At 38.6% G+C, this 27759-nt stretch overlaps 1 protein-coding gene and 1 pseudogene across 1 annotated transcript in view; one reads left to right on the top strand and one right to left on the bottom strand.

Annotated features, from left to right (window-relative positions):
• The window catches only part of LOC134629683 (perforin-1-like), a 40300-nt gene extending 12907 nt beyond the window's left edge, over nt 1-27393 (top strand). Inside the window, exons 5-11 of the mRNA XM_063477208.1 lie at nt 19413-19458; nt 19810-19952; nt 20057-20195; nt 20307-20387; nt 26282-26778; nt 26870-26963; nt 27184-27393. Coding sequence (XP_063333278.1) covers nt 19413-19458; nt 19810-19952; nt 20057-20195; nt 20307-20387; nt 26282-26778; nt 26870-26963; nt 27184-27393 — 1210 coding nt within the window. The remainder of the gene's footprint in view (nt 1-19412; nt 19459-19809; nt 19953-20056; nt 20196-20306; nt 20388-26281; nt 26779-26869; nt 26964-27183) is intronic.
• On the bottom strand, nt 3525-12277 carry LOC135933185 (uncharacterized; annotated as a pseudogene).
• Nucleotides 27394-27759: the final 366 nt, after the last annotated feature.

The following is a 27759-nucleotide window of genomic DNA, read 5'->3' as shown; positions in this document are numbered from 1 at the left end:
CAGATGGAGAGAATAGACAGACTGTTCCCTGTTTGTGAAGGACTGCTAGGAAAGTTTAAAATAACTAATTGTCTGTCCTGAATCAGTCTTATTAGGTAATGTTCAAATAATTTTATCATTCGAGTGTTTTCATTGTGGGAGAAAGTACTCAGGGCCTTCAAGTTAAACACTATGAAAGGGAGAAAGTTTAATGTTCAGAAACCTTAAGTATGTATCAGCAGCAGAATGGACCTAAAAATAAATGTTTGTTTCAGTTCTATGAAGCTTTGAGTATTTTGGATTAGTAGTACTGCTGTGTTTGTTGCATCATATTGCTGTAATTGTTTATATGCTTTATATATTCTGAGGTAAGTTGATCTATAGTTATGAGGGGCCGTACAAGCCAAAATTCATTCTTTCACTCTCACATACATACATTCTTCTTTCACACACATATACTTTCACTCTCACATACATGTATTGTCACTCTCACATACATATATTCTTCTTTCAGACACATGTATTGTCACTCTCACATACATACATATATTTTCACTCTCACATACATATATTGTCATCTCACACATCTTTATTCTTATTTCATATCCATGTATATTCACTCTCACATACATCCATTAATCTTCCTTTCACACACATGTATTCTATTTTTCTTAATGCTACATATTTTTATGCTGACATATATTTATTCTCCTTGCAGGTGCAGCCCTTTCTAGTCATATATATATACATACCCTTTACCTTTCAACACATATATATTTGTACTCCTATACTCATATATACATACAATCCCAGTGTTTATCCTTTACCCTTGCATACATACACTCTGACATTCACGTCTGCATTTCCTAACACAGGAAGTTCATCCTTTAAGCAGGAAGTCACTCTTAAACCAGGAAATGTAATACACTTGGAGAACTTACTTGACATACCCAGACCTAAACCAGAAGAACCAAGCAATGAAGCTGTTCAAAGTCATCCTGCTTTCTTTGCTAGTATTGCAGTTAATTTGTCGAGTAAGTAGTAATGAAAATGACGTTAGAACTTTTTAAAATAATGTATTAGAATGTTTGGAACAAATTCAAAGAGAAGCTACAGATTCTTTTGTTCGTCAGAGGCTCCATAGAGAACTTGGTGATCACATTCAAACCTTATCTGGAATTTTGTCCATCTCAAGATTTGTTGACGATGCAAGAAATAGAGAAGCAGTGAATACATTACAGTCCTTAAATGGATGGTTAAATTTTTTACTGACTGCTTATGAAACCAGACAAGGAACTACATCTGAGAACAGACTTGTCTTGCTACCTCCACCTCTCATGACTTACTCTCAAGGTAGACTGCGATACAGCATTTCAAGAGAGCAAATATCTCATTTAGTATCTCTTGGAATGAACTGGGAAAGCATTGCAACATGCTTAGGGGTTGGCTCCCGTACTCTGTACAGGCACAGAGAGGAGCTTGGCATTGAGCCACTGACTTATGCAACATTATCCGATGAAAACCTGAACAGGGTTGTTAGGGAAATTCTTCAGTATACCACAAATGCAGGTGAACGATATGTGCATGGCAGCTTGAGGTCACGTGGGTTACGCATTCAAAGGTGGCGTGTAAGACAAAGTCTATAAGAAATTGACCCCTTTGGACGTTCCCTCAGAAGACGCAATGCAATACCTCGACGACTGTACAGTGTTCCTTTCCCCAATCAGTTATGGTGAGAAAATTCTAACAGAAAAACAGTCCTGATTCTAAGTCTATAGCGAAATGGATTATCTAAAGCAAAATAACTCATTGTTTTATTTACTCAAACTTGTGCATATCCTTGACCATGTCATAGTTTCCCCATACATAACTTATACTTATTTCATTTTTCTATAGGCATATAGATGAAAACCACAAACTTGTGAGATGGAGGATGGTGTTCCATGGCTGTGTGGATGGTTTCAGTAGAACCATCATCTACCTTGCGTGTTTAGATAACAACAGGGCATCAAGTGTTTTGTCACTGTTCATGGTTGGTGTTCAGAACTTTGGAATGCCATCCAGAGTGAGATGTGATCATGGACTAGAAAACACTGGTGTTGCCCGTTTCATGCTTTACAGGCAAGGACTGAACAGGCATAGTGTTATCACTGGCAGGTCTGTGCATAATCAAAGAATTGAGCGATTATGGGCAGAATTAAATCGAGTGGTCTCGTATCATTTTGTTAATCTTTTCAATTTTATGGAGGAGCATGGTGTATTAGATTCACTTAATGAGGTCCATTTATTTTGTCTTCATTATATATATTTGCCACGTATTCAAAGAGCTGCCACAGAATTTCAGAACCAGTGGAATAACCATGGACTTTCAACACAAGGAGGGCAAACCCCTCTTCAGCTGTGGCAAAGGGGCATTATCAACAATGCAGGAATACATAACCCAAATATGAATGGTATTTGTGAAAATGACTTTGGTATTGATGATTGCAGACCACTGCCAGAGCTGGAGACAAACAATAATGTCGTTGTTCCATCAATTAACATTTCCATCAGTGACACCATGATGGTTACACTTCAACAGACCTTTGATCCATTTGAAGACGATGGCAATAACGGTATAGATTTATTTTGCAACCTTGTTCGTTTTCTTGAGAGACAATCCTAAAATATCAATAAGGCCTCTGGAGAAATTTCATTTACTGTAATTGTGGTTGTGCAGCTTAAAAAGAATACAGTGCCAAGACTGTTGTTAGTTCAGTATTATTAGAAGTTTAGTCACAGCTTTAAATTTCAAGAATGCTACTATCAACCTTTACATGCATGTTGACGGTTTGTATACAATTTTAAAGAATTTATGAGTTGTATTATGTGAGTGTGTTGAGATTTTACAACCATGTTTTGTTTTAAAACACCTTGTTAAAAGAAAAAATAAATTTGTGCAACCACATTTTATTGAGGTTTTTGGTAATCACAATCACCAGATGTATTGTCTTGGAACAAGATGACTGAAACTGATAATATTAACATTAATACAGTCAGTAAATACATCAAACATGGATCACTGATCAAATAGAATAGAAGTGTCAGACAAACAATATTGAAGAACACCAGAGAATAAAAGCAACAAACAAGTACAAAGCTAGAAAACAAAAATAATCACAATGCACATAAATTAATGCAATGAAAAAAAAAACTGAATTGAATTATGTTAGTCCTTATAACTATTGTATACTTGTAGAAAGGTACCCTGACAAGCAAAAAGACTTGAAGCAAATGAACATTTGTTAAAAGGTCAACGCAAAAACAGAGCCTCCAATCACAAAATAGGTGGGTGAAATATGAAATATGGCAACATAAAGTAAATTCAGCTTGGTCTCAAGTGTATTAGTTGGTGTTTTAGGTGGAACATTTTTTGTTTGATTTCTGGGAAAGAAAATGCAATGATATTCAAACCAAAAAAAACCCCCTTAGAATTACTTAATGATTGACACTCATTAATTTAACTGAGTGCAAAGCTCAGATTAGCATACTAACCTGACCAGGAATTAAGCTATTCCAAAACCATGTGTATTACCTAATCCAAAGTCCATATTCTCCTGAAAGTCTTTGTAAGAGGTATGAAGTGGTAACTTTAAACAATTGATGCACGTGTTTGCAATGGGTAGTTTAGACATGGTTTGTGCATCAGGCTCTTGGTTAAGAAATTCAATGGACGGTTGTGGAGAGAAGCCAATTGGTGGAACAGTGTTGGCTCCAGTGGCGAAGGCAAGAATTGTCCCCAGCTTCTGTGTTCCGTCTTGATCTAAAGGAAAAGCAATACTGTCAAAAATGGCATTAAAGACAAAAAACACAGCAAGCATTTCTACTTTTAACTGATTCAATGAAAAGATGCACTGCATTATAAATTGAACACAGAATGCTTAAAACGCTAAATTTACCTTCTGCATCTGTTAGGTAGTCTCTCCAGAAACTAATGACAACTGCTTCAGCATGCCTTTTATTGCTCCCAGCTGGAGAAAGGCGGATGGTAAAGAGGCTGTCAAGAAGGTCAGCTGTAAGCACTGAAGGTGACCAGCATAGAAGGGTGCGAAAACTCTCTGGGTGAGCTTGGATTTTGTCCAGCACCTCAAGTGTCCGTAGTCCATCCTGAAATCTAAATGATAATCAGAATTACCTTTAAAATCACAAATCACATAAAAAATGAATGGATCCAAGAAGTATAATCTAAAACATATGAATTATATATACAATTCATTCATTCATTCATTTATTTGTTCATTTCAGGCACAACAATACATATATTGAGCATAAAGTGCACAAAACAAAAAAACAAAAATTACTTGAAAAGGAGTGGGACGAAGAAAACTTATTAAATCCCACCCCTATACTCACTCATCAACAAAAAACAATAAGCTTCCCACAGCTACGCCCATCGTTGCAAACCAAACAAACCCATCAACAGCCCCGGGCACAAGCAAGCATCTCAACGGCAGCTCGCAAACAACAAATAGAACCTTCATAACTGAATACAGAATATATTAATTATAAATTGCGTTACCACAGGTAACAGGCAATAATAATTACATAGTATTTGTGTTTCCCCATATATCCATCCATTTTTTTTATTAATTTTAGCTCCCTGTTTACGGTCATTACAAGATCAGTATAATCATCGCTACTGAAAAATATGTTGGTGTCATCTGCGAACAGTATCAGTTTAAGTACTTGAGAAACATCAAAAATATCATTTATATATACATTGAAAAGTTTTGGTCCCAACACTGACCCTTGGGGAACACCACATGTAATACCAAGTTTCTCTGAATGGTAATGCCCTATGCTAACATATTGTTCCCGACCCGTTAGGTAACTTTTTAACCAGTTACCAGCTTTCCCTCGAATACCATATCTTTCCAATTTATCCAATAAAATTGAGTGATTGATTGTGTCGAAGGCCTTTTTGAGATCAACAAAAATACCAACTGCGTATTTATTTTTATCCAGTGCATCAGTAATTTCTTCTACTGCCTCAATTATCGCCATTGAAGTGGTTCTTTGCGGTCTGAAACCATACTGACCAACATTTATTATTTGATGTTTTTCAAGGAATTTTTTTAATCTTGAATTAAAAAGTTTTTCTAAAATTTTTGAGAATTGAGGCAGTAGAGAAATAGGCCTATAACTGGTAAAACTGTGTTTGTCATTACTTTTGTATAGTGGTATTACTTTCGCAATTTTCATTTTTTTTGGAAAACAACCGGACTTAAATGATAAATTACAGACATATGTTAAGGGACTAGCAATATTCAGAATAACCTGTTTAACTACAGACATATTTATGTCATGATAATCCATTGAAGACTTACTTTTACATTTTAATGTGATATTTATTACTTCTTGCTCATTTGTAGCTGAGAGGAACAGTGAAAAGGGATTTGATTTTATATTACTGATATTTTCATTTTTTTGACACGGGATGTCCGCTGCTAGTTCAGGGCCAACATTTATAAAAAATTTATTGAACCCATCAACAATGTTACTCATGTTGTGATTTTCACCATTTGCATCAATGAAATATTCAGGATATGATGTTACAGAAGATCCTTGTTTAATTAAGTTATTTAACACATCCCAAGTTCCTTTTATATTGTTTTTATTTTCATATAATCTTCTTCTATAATAAAGTTGTTTACTCGTTCTTATAATATCAGTCAATTTATTTCTATATGCTTTATATCTTTGTTCCACTTCTTTTGTTTTTACTTTGATGAACTGTTTATACAGATTGTTTTTCTTTTTGCAAGCATTGATAATTCCTTTTGTGAGCCAAGGACTTTTTATCTTTTTTTTCTTTGTCTTATGTTCGTTTACAGGACAATGTTTATTGTACAACATAGTGAAAATATCTAGGAAATTGTCATAAGCCTTGTCCACATCTGACTCTTCATACACCGAACTCCAATCTTGTTGTGCGAAATCGAAATTGAAGGCATGAATTGCTTCTTCATTTATTGTTCGCTTTGCTATCGTAATCTTGGTATCTATTTTTTTTAAATCACAGTCACACAAAGTAAAAACTGGTAAGTGGTCAGTTATGTCACAGACAAGCAGGCCACTATTAATTTGGAAATCCATGACATTAGTAAAAATGTTGTCAATAATAGTGGCGCTATGTGATGTTATTCTGCTTGGCTTTGTTATTGTTGGATATAGTGATAAGCTGTACATCGTGTCAGTAAAGTCATCAATGGCTTTTAACCTTGTTGGGTTTAGCAAATCAATATTAAAATCACCACAGATGAATAGTAATTTTTGGTTCACCGAAGCAAACATTTTTTCTATCCATTCATTAAAAGTGTCAATACTTGAACTGGGTGTCCGATATATACAACTTATTATAACATTTCTCTTTTTTTCATTCATGATCTCAATAGTCAAACATTCCAAAATTCCATCAATAGCCATAGACACAATAATTTTTACTTCAGATTATTCACATCATCAAAAGTGTATATCCCAAATCTGCATTTTTCATGTGATGCTGGCACCTTTGGAGGCATGGTGTACCTACACATAAAGAAATGTCACACAAAATTCCCAGAATACAAGGCAATCAGCATGGGTTTGAGTTACTTATTGGACAATAATAAATACATACATACATACATACCTTTCACATGGACCACGGACTCTGTGTATTACTTGGAACATAAGAATGTCATGTATAAGCAGATCCTTGTCTTCCAGCCTCCGCAGCGGCCTCAGGCAGCCAGCATTGGCTAAGTATTCCTGAAGTCACTCAGTTGCTACTATCAGATCTTCAAAGGATTTACACTCTTTAACCTTCAAATAAAAAAATAAAAAATTAATGGGCCCCAATTAATACATGGAGTAGAACGAAATGCACACAATACTAAAACATTATCCAACAACTGACAAATCAGTTTTACCCTTTTAATTTTTTCATGCAGGTCACTATCGGCAACATCTTCTAAAACTGGTTTAGCCAAACCTGGGCCATCAACAAGGCAAGGCAAGAGTGTTGGAGACAGAAAGCCTGCTGGTGGACCACCATGTACAAGGCTTACTGCAATGGCTCTGCCTGCAATGAAGTACCTGTCCTCCCTCATGGCTAGAAATAATGAAAAACATTACACGTCAATAGATGCATGAAAGCGCTTGACAAGAACTTCATAAAAATGATTTTTTTTATTGCATTACTCCAGGGATATCAGCCTAAAATCAATACATACCAGCACTATCAAGCGCCAAGTTCATTTTGCCTTCTTCACCCTCAAACATTGGAGACAGGGGCAAAGCTTCGATCAGAAGTCTTAGAAATTCTCTTCTTGGTCCACCCAAGTCAACAGCCTCTTCAGGTACTCCCATATCGTCAGAAAACCTGACAGAAATTGTGTGGCATGGATCATATGTCGCTCGTTTAAAACCTCTAATTGCTCCATTAAGGACTGATGATCTATTAATGTTGAACTTGCATTTCTTCTGTTGGTTTATTTTTGCAGAAAGTTCCTCCAAAATATCTTTTGCTGATACCAAACAACTTGAAGTCCTGTAGGATTAAAAAAAAGAAAAAATATTGAAAAGAACATCAGTAAAAACATTCACATACAAGGGCTACAAGGACATATAAAGTTTTGTCAAAATCAGAATCAGCATACTTTATCAATCCCTAAAGGAAATTATCATAATCATAAGCAAAATGTACAAAGGAGTATATTGCTCTGTGGCTTTTTATATTGTTTATATGTTTTGGAGAACTAGAAAGCACTAGAGCAAAGAAACATATGATATTTTTGAGTTTCAATGCACAATAAGTAAATTTCATTGTCAGATTAGCTCTGTTAAAAATTCGCTGCCTATTTCAAATAAAATAAAATTTGCCAGCATTACAGCATTATCATTTGACTCTGTAGACATTATTCAAAAAACTGTTTTGTTAACAGCAAATATAAATATCATATATGCATATAAATATCTGAGGATATTTATATGCATCACAACACTGGTTACAGAATTGGATTGCAACAAATATGGTGTGTTTAATTGGCTACTGTAAAACATTTGTATTTGAAATTAACCTTTCGATCTGCAGGCTTGCTAGTATAGCCTGGTTAAGTTCCTCATCATCAGAAGACATGTCAGATAGTGGAGTCATGATTGAAAGGTAGTTATCGTAGTTTACAGATTGACTGTGTGTTGATGTAGAGGGTAATGCTGAACAATGATTCTCTGGATTCCTGGTCTGGTAGGGTGAGCTTGAGGTATTTTGGCACGTCAGGACCAGAACTGGATCCCTTAAAGATGCAGATGATGAGGTAGAAGGCTGACTAGTGGAAGGGTAGATTTCCAATGAAGACACTGGTAACCTGGCTGAAGGAAATGTTTGTTGAAGCGCTGCTGTACTTGTGTGAGATACTACTTTCATGGGTCAAGGCAGGAGTTTCCGTTAATAATGTTCCATTACCAACTGATGAGGCAGGAGATTGCGTAGGAGCAGAGATTGGTTGGAAGGCAGCTGTTGAACTGGCAAAACTGTCTGAAGATGATGAGCGCAGCTGCCTTGATGAAACAGGGTTTTCTTCACAGTTTTCTTCACTGCTGTAGCTTGTAATATCATCCTTAGAAATAAAATAATAATAATGATAATTCACATATATTGAATTTGAACATTAAATACCATCTATCCAACCTCTTCTGCTTATTTTTATCAGAGGTGGGGTGGTTGGAGCCTATCCCAGCTACCATAGGGTGAGAAATTTCAAGAGTTAATAGATCTTTCTCACAATTACTTTTACATACTAGGCAGACAAAATTGTAACACATCTCCTGAACAGCAGTAGTCTTACGTTCTATAATTCACAAACAGTCCAACAGAGCAGCTGTAAATTTAGTCAATACCAGAGCTTAGGATTAACATTTTAAAAATTCTACCTATTCTATCCAACTACAAAAGGTGAAAGGCAAGTTTAAAAAGAACAGAGATGAGAAAGTTCAAAGGTTGTTTATGCACCACTTTTTGGTCTTAATATTATTACTGTACAGTGCTAAGTAGATTCATTCAAAAGTCAAATAACGTACCAAAATTGGTTTTGATGGTCTGATGTATAGGGCTTTCGATTTATAAATTTTATGTATGAGATTTGTATCCAGCTCCTGTCCTGCTCGCAGTTTGGGCGCAATCAGTCTGTTGCCACAAGCCATCAGAAACTCCAGGCTGGAAAACAGTTAAGTTGTAAAATGTTTAAAAAATTGTTGCAAAACTGTTCCAATAACTTTTTTAGAGCTAATCTTGTTTTCCTCTTTGAATCAGACCAGTAGTAACAGAAGTAAACTTTATACAAATGTCAAAAAGGTATGCCAAAAATGGAGTGTTCAAGAAAGGATAACTGCTTTAGTTCTTTTAGTTTAGTTTACTGATTCATGTCTACCTGTTCTCTGACTTAAATCGTTATGTAAAGCTTTGAAATGCCTAGATATCGAAAAGACTACTGACAAAAGCTGTGTCGCATTAGGTTTTGACTGCCAGCACAACCTACCTTACATCAACAGAAAGTTTATCTCCAAAGGCGTCCCTTATTTGTTCAGAGACAGTTTTCTGGTCCCAGGATTTTTGGAATTCAAATCCATTCAATATATGCCCTTGTTCATGTAAATGTTGTTTTGTGCGATGCTTGACAACAACACTGCTTGATGGCCATGGAAGAAGGATGACATCTTTGTTGAAAGTATCATGATAACGTGTCTTGGCCCTATAAAACAAAACAGAAACTATATTCAGATTTATGTATCCTTTGTTTTATTTACCTATACTTAGACCACTATCAGTTCCTTAAGAAAGTTGCTAATGTCACTTGGTAGTAGGGATGGGTATCGAAAACCGGTTCTTGTTGGGAACCGGTTCCCACTGTTTCAATTCCTTGGAATTGTTTGCCATTTTTGCAAACGATTCCCTTATCGATTCCAGTCGCCCCGAATGACGTCACCACTTTGCGGAGCGTCATTTACCTGGCAGGAAACATGGCGCCTAAGCGGCTCAAACACTCAAAAGTTTGGTTATACTTTACGAGAACGGATGACAACAGGGCAACTTGCAATACTTGCAAAGTAGATATTTCATTTAAGGGAGGAAACACTACGAATATGCAAAAGCATTTGCTCACAAAACACGCGATAACCTCAAATGAATTCCGCTCCGGACTCGTGAATCTCAACCCAGCAGCAGCGGTAACGTCTGCACGTCCTCTCCCGTTAATGCGGCAGGTAAATAATCAACTAACAGTGCATATTATGTTAGCGCGATCTGCCTTATTACAAAACCTGCCATTACTGTGCGCTGCATTTAGGTGACCATGATGAGAGAGACAGACAGAGTCTGGCTGGCTCAGATGCTGGCAGTTCTCGCTGCAGTCTACCGGTAGCGTCTCCTTTCAGGCCAGGATAGACAAATGTCACCGAGCAGTGACTAAGTTTGTGGTAAAAGGCTTGCACCCATTTGCCACAGCAGATGCCCCCGATTTTCGGTAAGTAAATGTGTTTAATTGTAGGCAGGGAGATTACTGGATATTCTTGTGTAATTGCTACAGAATAATTTATGTTATACTTTGTTATTGCTACAGAAGAATATTTATTTTATTTTACATTTACAATTTTTTCCCCGGGGACCCTGTGACACCCCATTGAAGAGCCATAGGCTGTGGATCTCTTAAGATCTCACTGTTGGGCTTGTAAGGCCATGTTACTCCTAAATTTCTATCTTGTTCAAAGAGAAGATATAAAACAAAGTTCTAAGCTAATCGACCTTAGTGTTCTCTTTTTAAAAAAAAATAAGAATCGATAAGAGAATCGATAAAGAATCGATAAAGAATCGAATCGTTAAACAGAATCGAAAATGGAATCGGAATCGTGAAAATCTTATCAATACCCATCCCTACTTGGTAGTGACCAGCTTACACGTTAAACTGTTGCTAAGCTTTTATAAATAAAATAAAATGTTACACAGTTCATATTAAAAAAACAGTATCACAGCTAGCAATTTAGCCCACTTGAATATGTTTAAAGTTGCTCGTGTATGTAAGAGTTGAGTATAATAGCAAACACAAATAACAGAAACATAATTTGAAAGAAAAAAATGCATAAAGTAATAGCATGCATTTAAATTGCCTTTGAAAAAATGGAAAATGTACGTAATATAGAAAATGTTTTGGGGCTTGACCATTTTAATTCACTGAAGCTTGAATTAAAAAAAAAATATATATATATATATATTAGTACAATGAAAGAAAATCTAAATGCTCCAGTTCAATTACAGTGCGGCCCCCTCAATCACAAAAGCTCAAAAAATAAACTGCATAAGGAATTTTTTTTTAATGCTCTTTAAAATGAAATACGCCTACAAAGAGGCATACAAAGAAACATTTGCTATTACTTTTTAATTTGAGTAAAGAACAAAAAAGACACCAATCATATTTCTTTTTTTTCTTATTTCAAACACACACTGTAGAAACTGGACTGAAGGCATGACTTGGCATCCATGTTTATCTACCTCTACAGTGGTACAGATATTGATCCACTCACAACACAGAGTTGGATTGATGTCTTCTAGCAAGATTAAAATTCTACCCCAAAAAATAAATAAATAAATACAAAACTAAACAAAAATAACAAGAAAATTAACCCAACCTTTTATTTAGCAGGCTACTGTAGCTACCACCTCCCACATTAATAAAGAAGATTTAGTATAAAGTAATCTTAAAGTAAGCATCAACTTACACTCGGGTCACAAGTACAAACAGCCACTAATATTGAAATAAATGCCACGGTCTTTACTGTTTTTAATGTGGATGCTGCTGAATAAATTAGCTAGGGCTAAAATTTTATAAGGGTAACAAAGTGCGTTGCTAAATCAGCAAAGCACATTTCGTATTTTGTATTTCGCAGTTGTACAGTTAAGTGGCAATCTGTTTTGTTCTTACCTTTTCCTTGATCTGCAGTTCCAGTTGCCAAAGTGTTTCTGGGTCTGATATAGCAAAGATTGCCGCACTCCAGTCGAACTCCGTGTAGCTAGTTGGCACGTTGAAGCTACCCGGGTGTTAGCTGGTCTAAAAAGTTCCCTCATCTCACTTTCCACCGTGCTGTGGGTAACACTGGGTGCAGTTGAGCCCGTCCCATCTCAATCAAAGGACGAGGACAACGATGTGACTGTTTCAGGAGATGATAAAATATTTCTTAACACCCCGATAGCTTGCTGAAGAACTCGAGTTTCTTCTCCCCCCTCCATGCTGTCAGACACTTGAAAGTGACCCGCGCGTGCTTCTCAGCCAATCACAGCAGTACAGACACCCAGCCTTCCGTTTCCATTAAACTCCTTCCGTTTCCACTATACTCTTTCATTCACATACATTATTCTCTTGCATACATATATTTTCTTCAGACATGTATGCATTCTCTTCTTACATACATATATTATTTGTAAGATTAAATGCATATTGAATGCATGTAAATGAGAGCAAAATGTAGGAATGCATAAATGAAAATGCATGTATATTAGAGTGCAAATGTGTAAATATGTAGATTAGAATACATGTATAAGAGAGCACAATATTGCAATGTGTGTGTTAAATATGTGTAAACATGAGAATAAAATATCTAAATATAAAAATTAAAATAAAACTACGTGAGAGTGAAAGTATATGTATGTGAAAGAAGAATATATGTATGTGAGAGTGAAAATATATGTATGTGAGAAAATATATGTGTGAGAGTGAGAATATATGTGTGTGAAAGAAGAATGTATGTATGTGAGAGTGAAAATATATGTATGTGAGAGTGAAAATATATGTATGTGAAAGAAGAATGTATGTGTGTGAGAGTGAAAGAATGAATTTTGGCTTGTACGGCCCCTCATATATAGTGTTACATCATATTCTATAAGGATGTTATGTGTTTGTATACTTTCTGCCCAGTTTGACCCATTTGACTCCACAACAAAGACTTTAACTGATCAAACACACACATCCACAAATGTGCAATAACACTAAGTGCAATAATCTTTTCTGGCATCGTTGTATTTTTACTCAGTTGTATATAGCATTTTTATCTTATTGTATATTTTATTCTATTTTATTCTAGTGTATATAGTATTCTATTTTATTCTATTCTGTACAGTTGTGTACTGTATTTATTCTTATTTTATTTTATTCAAATTTTTGCTTCATAACTTTTGCACTGTCCACTTCCTGCTGTGACAAAACAAATTTCCCACGTGTGGGACTAATAAAGGTTATCTTATCTTATCTTATCTTATCTTAGCAGAAGTCAGCCTGTTTAAGGCTCTGATATCTATTCTGTATGACTTAAAGCAGTTATGACATGGTCTGATTTTATCACCCAATAAAGGAATATTCAATATATCAGTCTACTCTTCATTTTATCAGAAACAGTTATCACAGCTTGTACATTTTCTTTTTATAAATATATGTAAGCAATGAGCCAAATTTAGTAATGCCAACATACTGAAGGAACAACATTTGTCTCTTATATATGATACACCTATATATGCACTGTCAAAGATACTTGTCTTTGAGTGAAGATTTAAGGTGATAAGACATATAAATAACTGCAACTTGAATCTGTACTGAGGCTCAGTATTTGACACAGAGTTCATGTTCACTGCTGTAATAGCTAATAATGATTAATAGAATAACTATAATATTGGCCATATTATATTTACATTACCAAAGTGATATGACTTTAGTCTCATGAAAAACATGAGCTAATTGTTATTTACTAGCTAATCTTAAAATGACCGTTCACTACAGAAATGAAGCCCAAAAATCACGTTTTACAGTCCTGTGGTCTCAGCCTCAGATACTTATCAAATCACACAAAGCTCTTGTAGAAATAAACAAACACATGAACAAAATATGTTCTCCTTCATTTCTGTCAAACAAAGTTGTATGACACGTTTCCAGCGGTTAGTATCATGGTTGCTAGGCAACCTGGGCAGCGCGACGGAGACTAGACCGTCCCATTTGGAAATCGAGCTCAACACTGCCCCTAGCGTCCTGGAGCACTTCCGTTGTGATTTGGAGTTTGCATGTGTTTTGGATTTTGTACGTGTTTTGGATTTTGTACGTGCTTTGGATTTTGCATGTGCTTTGGAGTTTGCATGTGTTTTGGATTTTGTACGTGTTTTGTATTTTGCATGTGTTTTGTATTTTGTACGTGTTTTGTATTTTGTAAGTGTTTTGTATTTTGCATGTGTTTTGGATTTTGCATGTGCTTTGGAGTTTGCATGTGTTTTGTATTTTACATGTGTTTTGGATTTTGCATGTGTTTTGGATTTTGTACGTGTTTTGTATTTTGCATGTGTTTTGTATTTTGTACGTGTTTTGTATTTTGTAAGTGTTTTGGGGTTTGTAAGTGTTTTGGAGTTTGCATGTGTTTTGGAGTTTGCATGTGTTTTGGATTTTGTACGTGTTTTGGAGTTTGCATGTGTTTTGGATTTTGTATGTGTTTTGGAGTTTGTGCGTGCTTTGTCTCTAGGGGCCACCGTACTCTCGCACGTTTTTCACTCTGCACGCGAGCCTTGTGCTTTGCGCTGGGCAGAGGGGGGAGGGGCGGTAGTTACTGTCGCTACCCGATCCGTACTGGAAACCGGATCGGTACCCCGCATGCGCAAATCTTACATCACTTCCTCTCTTTGCCAACATTGCGACATTCAATATATTTGAAAGATATGGTTAGCACCCAGTTAGCTCCTAGCATTTCTCAACAGCTCTGCCTCCTTTTCGACTGCCCGGGACATTTAAACAATGGATAATCCGTATACAAACAAATTCGTGCTTTTCTCCTCAACAGAGAGCGTCCCCCGATTGAACAACAGCACCGTAAAATAAGAAGAATGGCGCCTAATTACAGACTTAATAATACTGACTTAGTAATGTGTCACATGAAGATTCATCAGCCAGATTAAGTGTTTACTGACAATTGACAGCAATAGCAGACATCATCATCACTATTCCAACAATCCTCTCCTCACAGACAAGCATAAACACACTCGACTATCACTAAATCAAATTTAACAAGCATTTGAAATGACGCTAATTCAGTTTACAATAGGGTTTGTTCGCTCGGTCAGCAGGTGGCGGTATCCTCGTACACTGGGGAGTAAACTGCCATTAAACGAAACAGAAGAAGAAGAAAACATCTGCACATGCGCGGTACGGATCGGGTAGACCTGATTTGCACGGTCCGACTTTGCACATGCGCAGTAAGGATCGGGGAGCCCTGATCCGTAACTATCTTTTTATTTTTCGTTTTTGTCTACATTGTACTGAAATACTTCATTATTGCAAACATTTTAAGAGATACTTATTATTCTTAACATCTTAACAGATACTCTGACCCATAACTATCGTAAAATGCTTCGACCGGAAGTAGAAGCCTTTCACACATGCGTGGTACCGATCGGGTTTCCGGTACGGATCGGGTAGTGACAGTTACACTCGCAGTAGCACAGGAACAGAGCAGGAGGGAAAGAGAGCCAGGGACAACAAGAGGAGACAACATTGTCACATTAGAAAGGTATAGTAATCAGGATTCAGAAAGTTTATTCATGCAGGTCTATATGACAGAGAATGTGCATCTTCTTTTTGTTTTACATATTTTGATTTATATTTAATTGTGTTGTTGTTTGCAGCGTTTTGTGTTGTTTCACTTTAATTTTGTTCAAAAGGAAAAAGCTGAAAATTTAAATAGTTAAAAGTTGAAATGTAAATAGTTGGTTTTTGTATTATATGATTTATTTATTACATTTAATGAGGAGTGAATAAATAAAAGTATATTTACGGTGGCCCCTAGAGACAAAATACGTACAAACTCCGAAGCCTGTACAAATTCCAAAACACCTAAAAACTCAGAAGCACGTACATATGCTTTCAATTGTGTAATTTATATTATCTAGGTAGCTCTGTTTGGAAAGTCAGTTAACGCTAGAAATGTGTTTTGGAGTTCGTACATTCTTTGGAGTTTGTACATGCTTTGTCTCTTGGGCCACCATATATATTTATATGTAAACATATAAATAAATCCACATTATTACATTAGTAATTTCTTTTGTGCATAATTTTATATTGTTGTTGATAATAAATTAATTAAAGCAACAAAACAACATGAAAAGCCGGTTGGGAGCCGAAAGAGCTCTTCAGGTCGAAAGAGCCGGTTCTCTAAAAAGAGCCGGAATTCCCATCACTATTTTCTGACCGTTCAAAATCTTATGGAGAGGGTGACTAGTATTTTTCTACATACACCATTGCACAACAACAGTCTGACAGAATAGAAACCACATCTCACTACATACACTGGATTTATATTTATTTGCTGGGCCACACTATAGAAACTCTCTGAATCCTTTAGGTTTCTTGGATGTGACTTGGCAACTCCAAGCTTCAGCTCACTCCACAGATTTTCTATAGGAGTAAGGTTTAGAGTTTGGCTAGGCCAGTGGTTCTCAAACTGTGCCACTAGTGGTACTTGGGCTCTCTCTGGTGGTACACTGGAAATCTCCCCAAAAAAATTTAAGATTAAATAATATACCCGAGTTCCCAAGGCCCTTCTGGGAGCCCGAGTCAATCAGAAAAATTATCCTCGGGTTGAGTCCTTGATGAAGAGCAGCCTTTCTTTATTGCCATTGGTCGTGGCCGCTACACAGTGCTGATGGGCTTGTTTCACTGGGCATTAAATGTTAGGGTGCCTGACCAGAACATGGACCCCGCAGACTCTTCAGCCTTTGAGTTTAACAGTGAGATGGAGCAGATGATTAAGCTTCTTGACCGCATTGCCCAGGCCAAGGATTTGAGGACCATGGTGGTTGGGCTAAGCGCAGTAGATGCTGTCATTCAGAGCAACCCTCGGCTAACTCCGTTTTCTACGGACACTGTGCTGGGCAGCTCCATAGCTGCCTGGAGGGAGCAAGTCAAAGCTGGCGAGCTTGCTCTCTCTATCTCCACCTCCACTTCTTTACCGGTGCCCCAGGACAACACACACTTTCCACCTGCCTCAATGCTGCCACGGACTTCCTCTCTCTCCCCACGCCAGCCGGGACCACGTTCACCTGTCCATTCGCCTGCCTTTTTCCTGGTGGCTTTGTGGTCGGAGGATGAGGAGGAGATCTCCATTTCTCCACCAGTTCCTGTTACCTCATCCCGAAGGAAACGGCACCCTCGCCACCGCCACTCCTCTCCTCAGTCATTTGTTCTGCCACCTGTTCCTGCTGGAGGGTCCGAGGGGCCCGTCCGGCCTTCATCTATTGTTCCCGCTGGGGGTTCTGGAGAACTGCTCCAGTCGTCTTCTGTCTCCCTTGAAGGGTCCGAGGGGCCCGTTCAGTCTTCTGCCCCTGCTGGAGGGTCCGAGGGGCCCATCCAGCCTTCATCTGCCTCCGCTGGAGGGTCCGAGGGGCCCGTCCGGCCTTCTGTCTCCGCTGGAGAGTCCGAGGGGCTCGTTCAGCCTTCTGCCCCCGCTCGAGGGTCCGAGGGGCCTGCCCAGCCTTCGTCACCGCCGTTGCATTACGCGCGGTGGGCCTCCGGACCTTCTTCGTCGTTGCTTTTCGCGCGGTCGGCCTCCTGACCTAAACTGTTTTGGTCTTTTGTGTTGTCGACCTCTGGGTCGGCCCCCTGAACCGATCTACCCTTATCTACCCTCATTCATGTTGTGTGTTCTGTCTGCCTGCCAGTGAAGTTTATTTGGAAGTTTGTTACTTTGAGTTCAGCATTAAAGCTGTTTGAGTTCACATTTGTCTTCGGAGTCCTTTTCCTGCCTGCACACAGCCATTTCATAACATTAAAACTCCAAAGGCAACACGGCACTGTCATGCTGATGGTAAAAACACTGCCCTTTTCCATGGTCCCGCGATCCTAGCCACCATCCATGAGTTGGATTCCCCTGGGAGAATCGGTGGGGGCGCGGGAGATGCCGACGATGAGTCGGGAACTATCGCCTGGATGCTGAAGCTCCTGGTCTTCTGTAAGTGAGCATTAATCCTTCGCGGCCAGCAGCGGGGAGTTGACGAGGATAGCTCGCTCCGGCAACTGTCGGAGGAAGACGTGAGTGAAGAGGAATCCGTACCTAGCAAGGACAGGAGGAGGGTCATCACACGGCGGGTGGACAGCGGATCCAGCAAGACCACCACATGATGATATTTCGTGTTGTCGGCTGAAACGCCACGAAGAGCAAACTGAGCTTCGATGTGCACGAACCATGAAGGAGGGTTGTGAAGCCAGAAATCCGGCAGCTTAACCGCCACAGTAAACATTAAAATGTACAGCTCTGTTATCACTTCCGACATAAATGAAGACAGAAAACTAAACAGCAGTGGGGTTTGTAGAGTTACTGAAGTTGGGCTAGCTGGTATGTAATGATGTGCTGCATGGAGGCTAGCTACACAGCTATGGTTAGCATAATATAAACACAGTAAAGCTGGAGATGAACACTAACTTTTTTCAACATGATAAACGTTAACATGAGGCTTCCCGATGGTTAGGGACAAATGTAATTACATGTCAGCATGCTGTAAACGAACAAAACTTCAGTCAGGAGAACAACTGCATTTGAGGTTAGTCATTAATATACTTCTGCATGGTCTGAGCATTAGTAACATCATGAAGTTTTAAAAACTGAGCTTTAAAATGAATAGTGATGAAAAAAAACGAGAGAGGCCGACAGTGATCACATGACTTTTTTAGGGGCTTTTTCAGATTAAATAGAGCAAGATACAAAGCATTAAAACATGTTAATAACTGCCTTGATAAATGCAGAGTAGTTTTGACTCGGAAGCAGATTTCATCAGACTTAAAGATCGGATATCCCACCTGCTGTGTTTTAATGCAGTACAGTTATTATATCACTCTTCACATCCTGTTTATGACAGTTAAAACAAATAACATTCATATAAGAAATAACATTGTCTTGTGTAAATTGTATATGGTGTTAAATAGGCCTATACTACTGTACTTTAATGTCGGTCATAAGGGTGGTACTTCAAGAGCCATATATTTTATGAGGTGGTTGTGAAAAGTAGGAGAACCATTGGGCTAGGCCACTCCATGACCTTAAGGCTTCTTTAGCCACTCCTTTGTTGCCTTGGCGATATATATTTCTGATCATTGTCATGCTGGAAGGCCCATCCATGACCCACTTTAAGTGTTCTGGCTGATGGAAGGAGGTTCTCATCCAAGATCTTGTGGTAAATGGCGCTGTCTGTTGGATCCGCAATTGAGTGTAATCATCCTATACCTTTAACAGAAAAACATGCCCAAAACATAATGGTTCCACCTATGTGCTTGACTGTAAATAAATTAAAGAACTGAAACAACTACATAAGAAAATAATTCTTATCCTTCAAATTATGTCCACAGTTCCCTACTTAACACTTATACTGCCCAGGACATCAACGACTGGAAGGTAGGAAACATCTTGCACTTACTGTTTGAAACAAAATAAATGTTTCAAACTAAAAAATACTGCTACTGTGATAACTAGTTATTAAAAGATATAAGCAACTTTGGTTGCTGACTTCTTAATTTTGTTCTTTTACAAACTGAATGTGCATTGAATCAAACAAACTGATATATCAAATAGGAATTCCTCGTCTTGTTAAGTCATTTTTTTCAATTTAGTATTTTTTATCTCCAGTGCTGAAAAAAGTATTAAATTCAAAGCATTTGACTGAATAATTCATAAGAGTGTATTTTGAATATTGTAAAATAAATAAACAAATAAAGATAGTAATGAAATTACATTTCTATTTATCAGGTTGGACTAAGTATAAATAAGCTTGTATCTACTACTGTGGGGATGGGAGGAACACACTCCACGGCGTATGCATTTGCTTCAAAAAGGACCAGAGAGGACCACTACTCCTTCAGCACACACACGGTCACCTGTAGCCATTATCGGTTAGCTGTGAAAATCCTGGCATTACCACATATACCACAAGTTTGGATTAACAATGTATAATTTCAGTTTTTAATAATGTACTAATCAGTTTCTTTCTGTCTAGTTACCGGGTATCAAGCACACCGATTCTTAGCTCTGAGTTCAGCAGGGATGTGGCCAGTTTGCCAAGTCACTATAACTCCTCCACCAGAGCTCAGTACAACGAGGTCATAGATACCTACGGCACACATTACATTCGCCAGGTTAAAACACACACACACACACACACACACACACACACACACACACAAACTTGTTAATTAGATTATTTAAGTAGCAAAAACACTTTACTAAAATGTTATGCTTCATTACAGGTTCATCTCGGGGGTCGTCTTAGGCGAGTCACAGCTGTACGAACTTGTTTGTCCAGACTGAATGGATTCTCCTCAGATGGGGTATAGAACACATGTCCATACACAGTCACCAGACTGCATATTTGTACTCCATATGAGTAAAAGTGATACGTGTTAATAATTTCTTTTTTTTTTTCAACAATTGAATAGTAATATAATTTTTATTAGATTTTTATATAAATGCAATGTCCTTACTCCCTTCCAAAGGGTATCATCTCAGTTGTTCTACTGATCAAAGTGAAAGAAACCATTGTACCTTTCTTTCAAAAGTCTGCTTTGTTAGGCAAAGGTTTCATATCGTACAACGTACAATACAAAGTACTTCGGAATTTTCACATTATGGTTCCCTCCCTGACCATTAAACATTAAATAACTGGCAGCCAGCTGCCTAACTAAACAAAGACACAAGAACAAGACACAAAGAAAAACAGACAACAAAACATCAAACAAAACAAACAAAAACAAAACTTTTATTCTGCTACTCAGAGACAATGGCTACGTTCACACGTACATGGGTGTTTTTAAAAACGGAGATTTTTCGTTTTAAAAAATAATCTTGTCCACACGTAAATGCAAAAATGAAGGAAAAACGCTGCTAGGAACATGCCAAAGCAACAGGGGGTGGTATATTCCTAACCGTGTAGAAATGTTGGCCAATCAGAAGTCTAGAGGCCTTGGTGGGTTCTGCTTCTATGGCGCATGGAAGCAGAACTGAGTCCTATATGTGGAGGGACAGTAACTGTGTGTGTATATGTAAGCATTTAAACACTGCAGAGAGTACAATTAACAGTAACAGTATTTTGTCTAAGTCCCCCATTGTAGAAATTCATTTCACTGAAACAATAACGTGGCGCACAGTGTGACGTCAAAAAAGGCGCACACCTTTGACTAGGGCTGCACGATTTTGCATAAAATGAGAATCACGATTTTTTTACTTAGAATTGAGATCACGATTCTCTCACGATTTTCTTTTCCAATATAAATATTTATTGCACTTATTAACTGCACATCAACTTCGTAACACTTGAGAATGAATATAAAAACAATAAATGAACATAAAAACAACAAATGTCTCACATTTTGTCGTTGCCGCAAGATGTTGTACTGCTTGAAATTTCGTCTCCACCGTTGCTCGACACTGCGTGTATAGAGCAGGTAGTGCAATAATAGAAAAATAGTTGCGGGACGGCACTGTGTAGCGTTTGTCTAGGGTGTTGATCATTTTTCTAAATCCCTCGTTTTGCACAGTGTTGATGGGAGCCATATCTTTGGTCAGGTGATAAGTAATAGCCTCCGTAATTTCTTTGTGCCTGCGGGAGTTCGACAGGTATGGGGAAGCGCTGTATAAGGTTCCCGTTATTGATGTTTGGGTGGTTGACCGGGACGGATTTTCTCCAGTCACTTTCTCGTCATCCCTGACGTGCTCTCCGTTGTTTTTTCCCTGCAAATTTTAGCAGCCAGCTTCTGTATCACGTGGTATAAGGCTCCGCCCTTGTCATTTGTTGAGCAGGAAGAGTGAGCGCTTGTTTTCATGCAGATTACGTCCCGGATCAAAATGCGGTACAATCGTCGTCTTTTTTTTTTTTTTTAAATCGTTGTCATTTGGAAATGAGATCGCACATAAGTATGAATTGAGATCGCGATTTTCTAACGATTAATCGTGCAGCCCTACCTTTGACGCTGCATTTTCGCCGTTTTCCTCATCCACACGTAAATGCAAAAACTGAGTTTTCGATAATATCCACCCTGGTAAAAAAAATCTCTGTTTTCAGTGACCAACAACGCCGTTTACGTGTGGACCAAAGGTACAAACGCATAGAAAACTCTCCATTTTCAAAAATACCCGGGTACACGTGTGGACATAGCCAATAGTTGTGGGCCTTTCAAAGGAGTCCAGAAATGGGGACCACAGTTTATAAAATTTATTATTTGATCCACAAATTGTATATCTATTTTTTTCTAAATCCATGACATTATATCTTTTACCCATTGCACATGCGATGGGGGAGAAGAGTCTTTCCACTTAAGTACAATAGCATGTCTGGCCAGTAGCAATGAAAAGTTTAATGCTTTGAGTCTGGAGGCAACTTCAGGTTCTGCGCCACACCAAACATAGCACAGAGTGACTCTGGTTTAATTTGATGGGACTTCAGACATTGTATGGAAAACAGAGTTCCAAAAAGTTGGCCAACAAAGGACAGGACCAGTACATATGAAGCAATGTATCAGGAGCACCTCCACACCTTCTACAGGTTGGAGGTCCGCCGCTGAGTATATGCGTGCCAACTTAGCCCTGGACCAGTGCACCTGATGAACACTTAAATTAAATGAGTATGTGTCAAGCACATATTGATATGTTGTGAACTTGGCCTAGGCTAGAGTCACACAGTTCATCTGTGATATGAAAGTTAAGGTTCTGTTCCGTTTAGATTTCATTTAAGATTTGAAGGCATCTACTGAAGAACATTGTAAGTTGGAAATTAAATTATACAAGGCTGATACTATGCCCCTAGATGTTGGCTTGACCGTTAAAAAAAAAAAATCTACCGGATTGTCTGGAGGTTTGGGGGGAATTTTACTGTCATAGTCTGCACATAGTGTCTGACTTGTAAAAATGTCTACAAAAGATTTTAGTCCCTTTCTGTGCCAGATGTGAAAAGCACTATCTGTCACTAAAGGAACAAAAAGGTGGTTTGCTGCAATTGGGTTTTTAAGTAAGACAGGCTGAAGATCAAGATCAGATCAGATTCTGAGATACTGCTGGGCTACCCTATTATTACTAGATAAAGGCAAGGCAAAAGGGAGTGATGAGCCGAAAGTCGCGGGTAGAGAAATCACCTTGGTCGAATATAACTTCATGGTGACCTAAACTGGTAATGACGGTTCAAGGTGGTAGTGTCTCCAATACAACATACATTTGATAATGGTGGCCTAATAGTAGTTTTGGAAATTGGGAAGGGCTAAACTTCGAAGAATAGCTTTCCTCGATTTTGGATGTTAAATGAAGTGATTAAGGAATCTGGAGATTTTAAAAAAGGATTTCGGAATCAGAATGGGAAGGCACTGAAATACATATAGGAATTTTGAAAGTAGCATAATTTTCACGGAATTAATCCTGCCCATTAAAGATGAGGATAATGGGGGACCATCTAGACAATATATGCTTGCACTATTTCAGCAGAGGAAGGAGATTCTTCTTTAAACAAGTGATTCAGGTGTTTTGTGACACATATCCCAAGGTACACAAAGGGATCAGTAACTGTTTTAAAAGGGGCATTTAAAAGATCCTGATCTCAAGCCCTATCATTAATCATAAACAATTCGCTCTTATTCATGTTGGTTTTATATCTCGAGTGTTAACTGAAACCATTTATTATATTAAGTACAGCAGGTAAGGAGGTAAGCGGTTTGGAAAGAAATAGAAGAAGGTCATCAGCATACAGTGAAACTCTATGCTCATTGCCTCCCCTCCATATCCCTTGTATGGCCCCAGTGCCGGAGACTGCAATTGCAAATGGCTCAATTACCGGGGCAAAAACAAAGGGCTTAAAGGACAGCCCTGCCACCTTCCACAATAGAGCCTAAACTAGTCAGAGTGGCAAAGTTAGTTATCACTGAAGCCGTGGGACTGGCATAAAGAAGTTTAATCCAGGAGCAAATTAAAGGGCCCATACCAAACCTTTCTAAAGTGAAAAACAAATATTCCCACTCCACTCTATCAAATGCTTTTTCCGCATTCATAGTAATAAGGCATTCAGGCACATCGTGGTTAGGGGTATAAATAATATTAAAAAGTCGCTATATGTTAAAGCAGACCTTCCCAAAGTGTGGGGGCCGCCCCCTAGGGGGGGCGCAGAGCCATTGCAGGGGGGGCGCAGAGCCATTGCAGGGGGGGCGCGGTATGGAAAGCGAAAAAAAAAAAAAAAAGCAACGCTTGGACACTGCTAGCATGGGGCGCCCACACAAACACAAAGCAGGAGATGAAGCATCGCTGAATATGTTTCCAAACCAACTTCATTCTAAGCCAAAGACTAGAAAATATGGTGAAGCATATCTTCCCTTTGGTTTCACCTGCACAAGTGCCAAGGTAGGTCTCCCCTGCAGAATTGGTTTTCCCTGCGTCGGGAGCACGCTCTGGGCTCTTCACATCACGGACAAACAGTATCCCACATTCTTGATTTTTAGTTCACAAACACTTGTTGTAATGACTAACTACTCCTGACATTTTGGAGATGTTAGCTCTTTATACAGTAAAGTTACAGCGGGATACAAATAATATCAGGCTGATCCTGCCATGATTTGTTCCCCAGTTCAAATCACGGACAAACAGTATCCCACAGTTGTTTATGTTTTTGAACCCATTTTGCACAGAGAGGCATTTTTTGAAAAATGTATTGATAGCAATGTTGAATATTATTACACAAGAAAAAAACAACTACACGTAAAATAATCACAGCATGACGCCTCCCTCCTTTCTAAATGGAGGGACAGCAACTGCGTGTGTATATGTAAGCGTGTAAAACCTGCAGATAGTCAGATTAACAGAAACAGTATTTCGTCTCTATCTGCCATTCTGCAATTCATCTCATGTAAACAATAACGTGGCGCACAGCATGACGTGAAAAAAGGCACATACCTTTGACGTTGCCTGACGAACTCTGTATTCCTCGTCCACACGTAAACGCAAAAAAGGAGTTTTAAAAAAAATCTCAGTTTTCGGTGATTCGAAACGCCGTTTACGTGTGGACAAAACAGCTGCGTTTTCAAAAATACCTGTGTAGGTGCGGACGTAGCGTAGTGTATTTTATTACTACCTGTAATTTATTGCAGATTAATCGTATTTGCTTAATTGTTTACTAAACGTTTGAGGTGTGAAATAAACCGCAATGGAGCAAAATATGGCTGTGTGTGGTTGGAGGGGGGGGGAGGGGGGGGGAGGGGGGGGCGGACAGTTTTCCTGTAAAACAAAGGGGGGCCCAGCAAAAAAAGTTTGGGAACCACTGGTCTAAGGTGTATTTCTGGGATTTCACACAACCCAGGATTCAAAACATGAATACATAATGGTCTTGGATTTACAACATTATGAATGAAATGTGCTCTATTTGGAAGCAGCCGGCTCTGTCACCTTTCGACGGGTTGTGTGTGAAAATCATCACACTGTAAACTATAAATTTTAAATTGTTATTGATCCCTTTACCCCTATTCCTAAAGTGCATATTTATTTTCTTACCTTTCTTATATTTATTGTTTGTTTTCTTGCACTGCTGTACCTGAAGCCTCGTCTTCTCGTCTCTCTATATACTGAACTATGTAGCGAGATGACAATAAAGTTTACTTTGACTTCAGCAGCGAGCAGGCGCGCCGAGGGCTCTCGCGCTCACTTTTCACGTACAGAATTTCAAAAAAAACATCGGTGCAAATTATAGTTCTGTATCATAATGTCTGGTGTTTTCGTGTTTGCTGTTTTGTTTTTATTTTTATTTTATTTTGAGAATCCCCCGCTGCCCCGCCCTCTCCTCCCTGTGCCACAAGCAGCGGGTGCACCTCGCAAACGGAGGGCGCCCTTACTCCCATCAAATGGGCGATAGAAAGCCAATCGGTGCCTATGCTATGCCATTCCCAATATGCGCTCGCTGATGTCGGGACAGCATGAGTACGAGCAAATTTTTTTGCCGATGCCCGTGATGCCGCCGCGGGCAACCGCCCGTGTCGCCCGTATCAAAAACTGTAGATTCTGTATAGAATTTACAGTAATCATTAATTGCGTTCTGATCTGTAGTCATCTCTCGTTTGTCCGCCCTCACTCCTTTTATGATTTGTTTTAGCCCTCATTCTGCACAGCTGATTACCCAAAAGCTTATCATTCTTTCCACCATGTTCGTAAAATTTGCTTGTTCCTAATAAGTCATCCTCCCACTTGCCTCCCTGTCTTCTAGTTCCACTCCTGCCTGTCGATAGGTGTCTCCATTGGCTTGGGAAAGCTTAATCCATCTTCTGTTGCGCAATCTTGCAAAAACATGCTGGGAAACCATGACGTTGCCACTAGGTATAGCTCTGGTCTCCACCAACACTACACGGATGTGGTAGGAGGTAATGGGTGGTTGGGAGAGTTTTCGCTTGCATATGATGACTCCCTGGATTTTAAAAACTGGCTGAACAGCCTGAAGGATCATCCAGATGTTGCTTCCTACTTCCTTCGCCCAATGTATCAGCTGATACCGAAAGGCACAAAGAAGGCAGGGATGAAGGCTGCCATAGAGCAGTACATAACAGACAACACTGTGCATACATCACACAGTGAACATAATTGTTGGCGGGGCAATCCTAACCTAGATTTCAACTGCTGTCCTCGAAATGCCTGGAGGGGGAAGCTAACTGTGGAAATCACCCGAGCCTGGAATCTGGCAGGAGATTATCTTGGCTCAACTGACAGGTGAGACGAGCATAGTTAGGGATTAGGATTTAGAAATGGTATATTTAAATCTGCAATATTATTCATCTTCGTGTCTTTCTCCTGCTCACAGCTATGCCAAGGTGAAGTTTGGTTCCATCATTGAGCAAACTCGTATGATTGAATCAAATGATCCCCGGTGGAATGCTTATTTTAATCTTGGACAGGTCAGTGAACCGTGACACATATAAGGGTACTGAATGCAAATTTTGCTACAGCTACTGATATACGAAAAACACTACAGTGCTACCAGAATTTACATTTTATGAATTAGAAGGGAATTACCGTTGTCACTGTTGTTTACGGTACAAAATCTCCAGCTTATTATTTAAAGGACAACAGTACAGTATATTAAATCCTATTTTTAATCTTATTTTTCTTAAAAAGGTGGACACACACACTGATGTGTATGTTGAATTATGGGATGAGGATCTGTACTATGATGATCTCCTGGGATCATGTTCCCGGCGTCCAACTCAGGGGACACGTATATTTTCCTGTTCAGCTGACAGTGGCGGTTATGAGTTCAAGACCACTCTGACCTGCGACTCACATCTCACAGGAGACTGGTGTCACCAGTATAAACCATCTCCATAATGAGAAATGCATTTTGGGCCTGCATGTCTTTCTTCTATAATCAAGTGTGGTAAATCTGTTGATCACATAAGAGTCACATGATTGATGAGTTTTCCCATTCATTTTCCTCATATCAAGACATATCCATTTTTTAACTGATATTCATATTCTTTTTGTTTGTTGTCAGTCACTTATTTTTGATATATACATATATAGTTTTAGGGGTTTTTAGATTATACTTAATTTCAGTTGAACTAAAATTGTTTTATACATGTAACCATTTTTGTTTGCTTTCTCAAACAAATGATAAAGCTTGGTGATGGTGTAATTGAGGCGAAAGAAAGAAGTAATGAATGTTATACTTCATGTCACAGTATGGGCAGGCCA

This window comes from Pelmatolapia mariae, linkage group LG6, assembly GCF_036321145.2.
Source record: "Pelmatolapia mariae isolate MD_Pm_ZW linkage group LG6, Pm_UMD_F_2, whole genome shotgun sequence".
NCBI classification, from domain to species: Eukaryota; Metazoa; Chordata; class Actinopteri; order Cichliformes; family Cichlidae; genus Pelmatolapia; species Pelmatolapia mariae.
The sequence above is the reverse complement of the archived record's forward strand: the minus strand, read 5'-3'. Positions and strand labels throughout refer to the sequence as shown.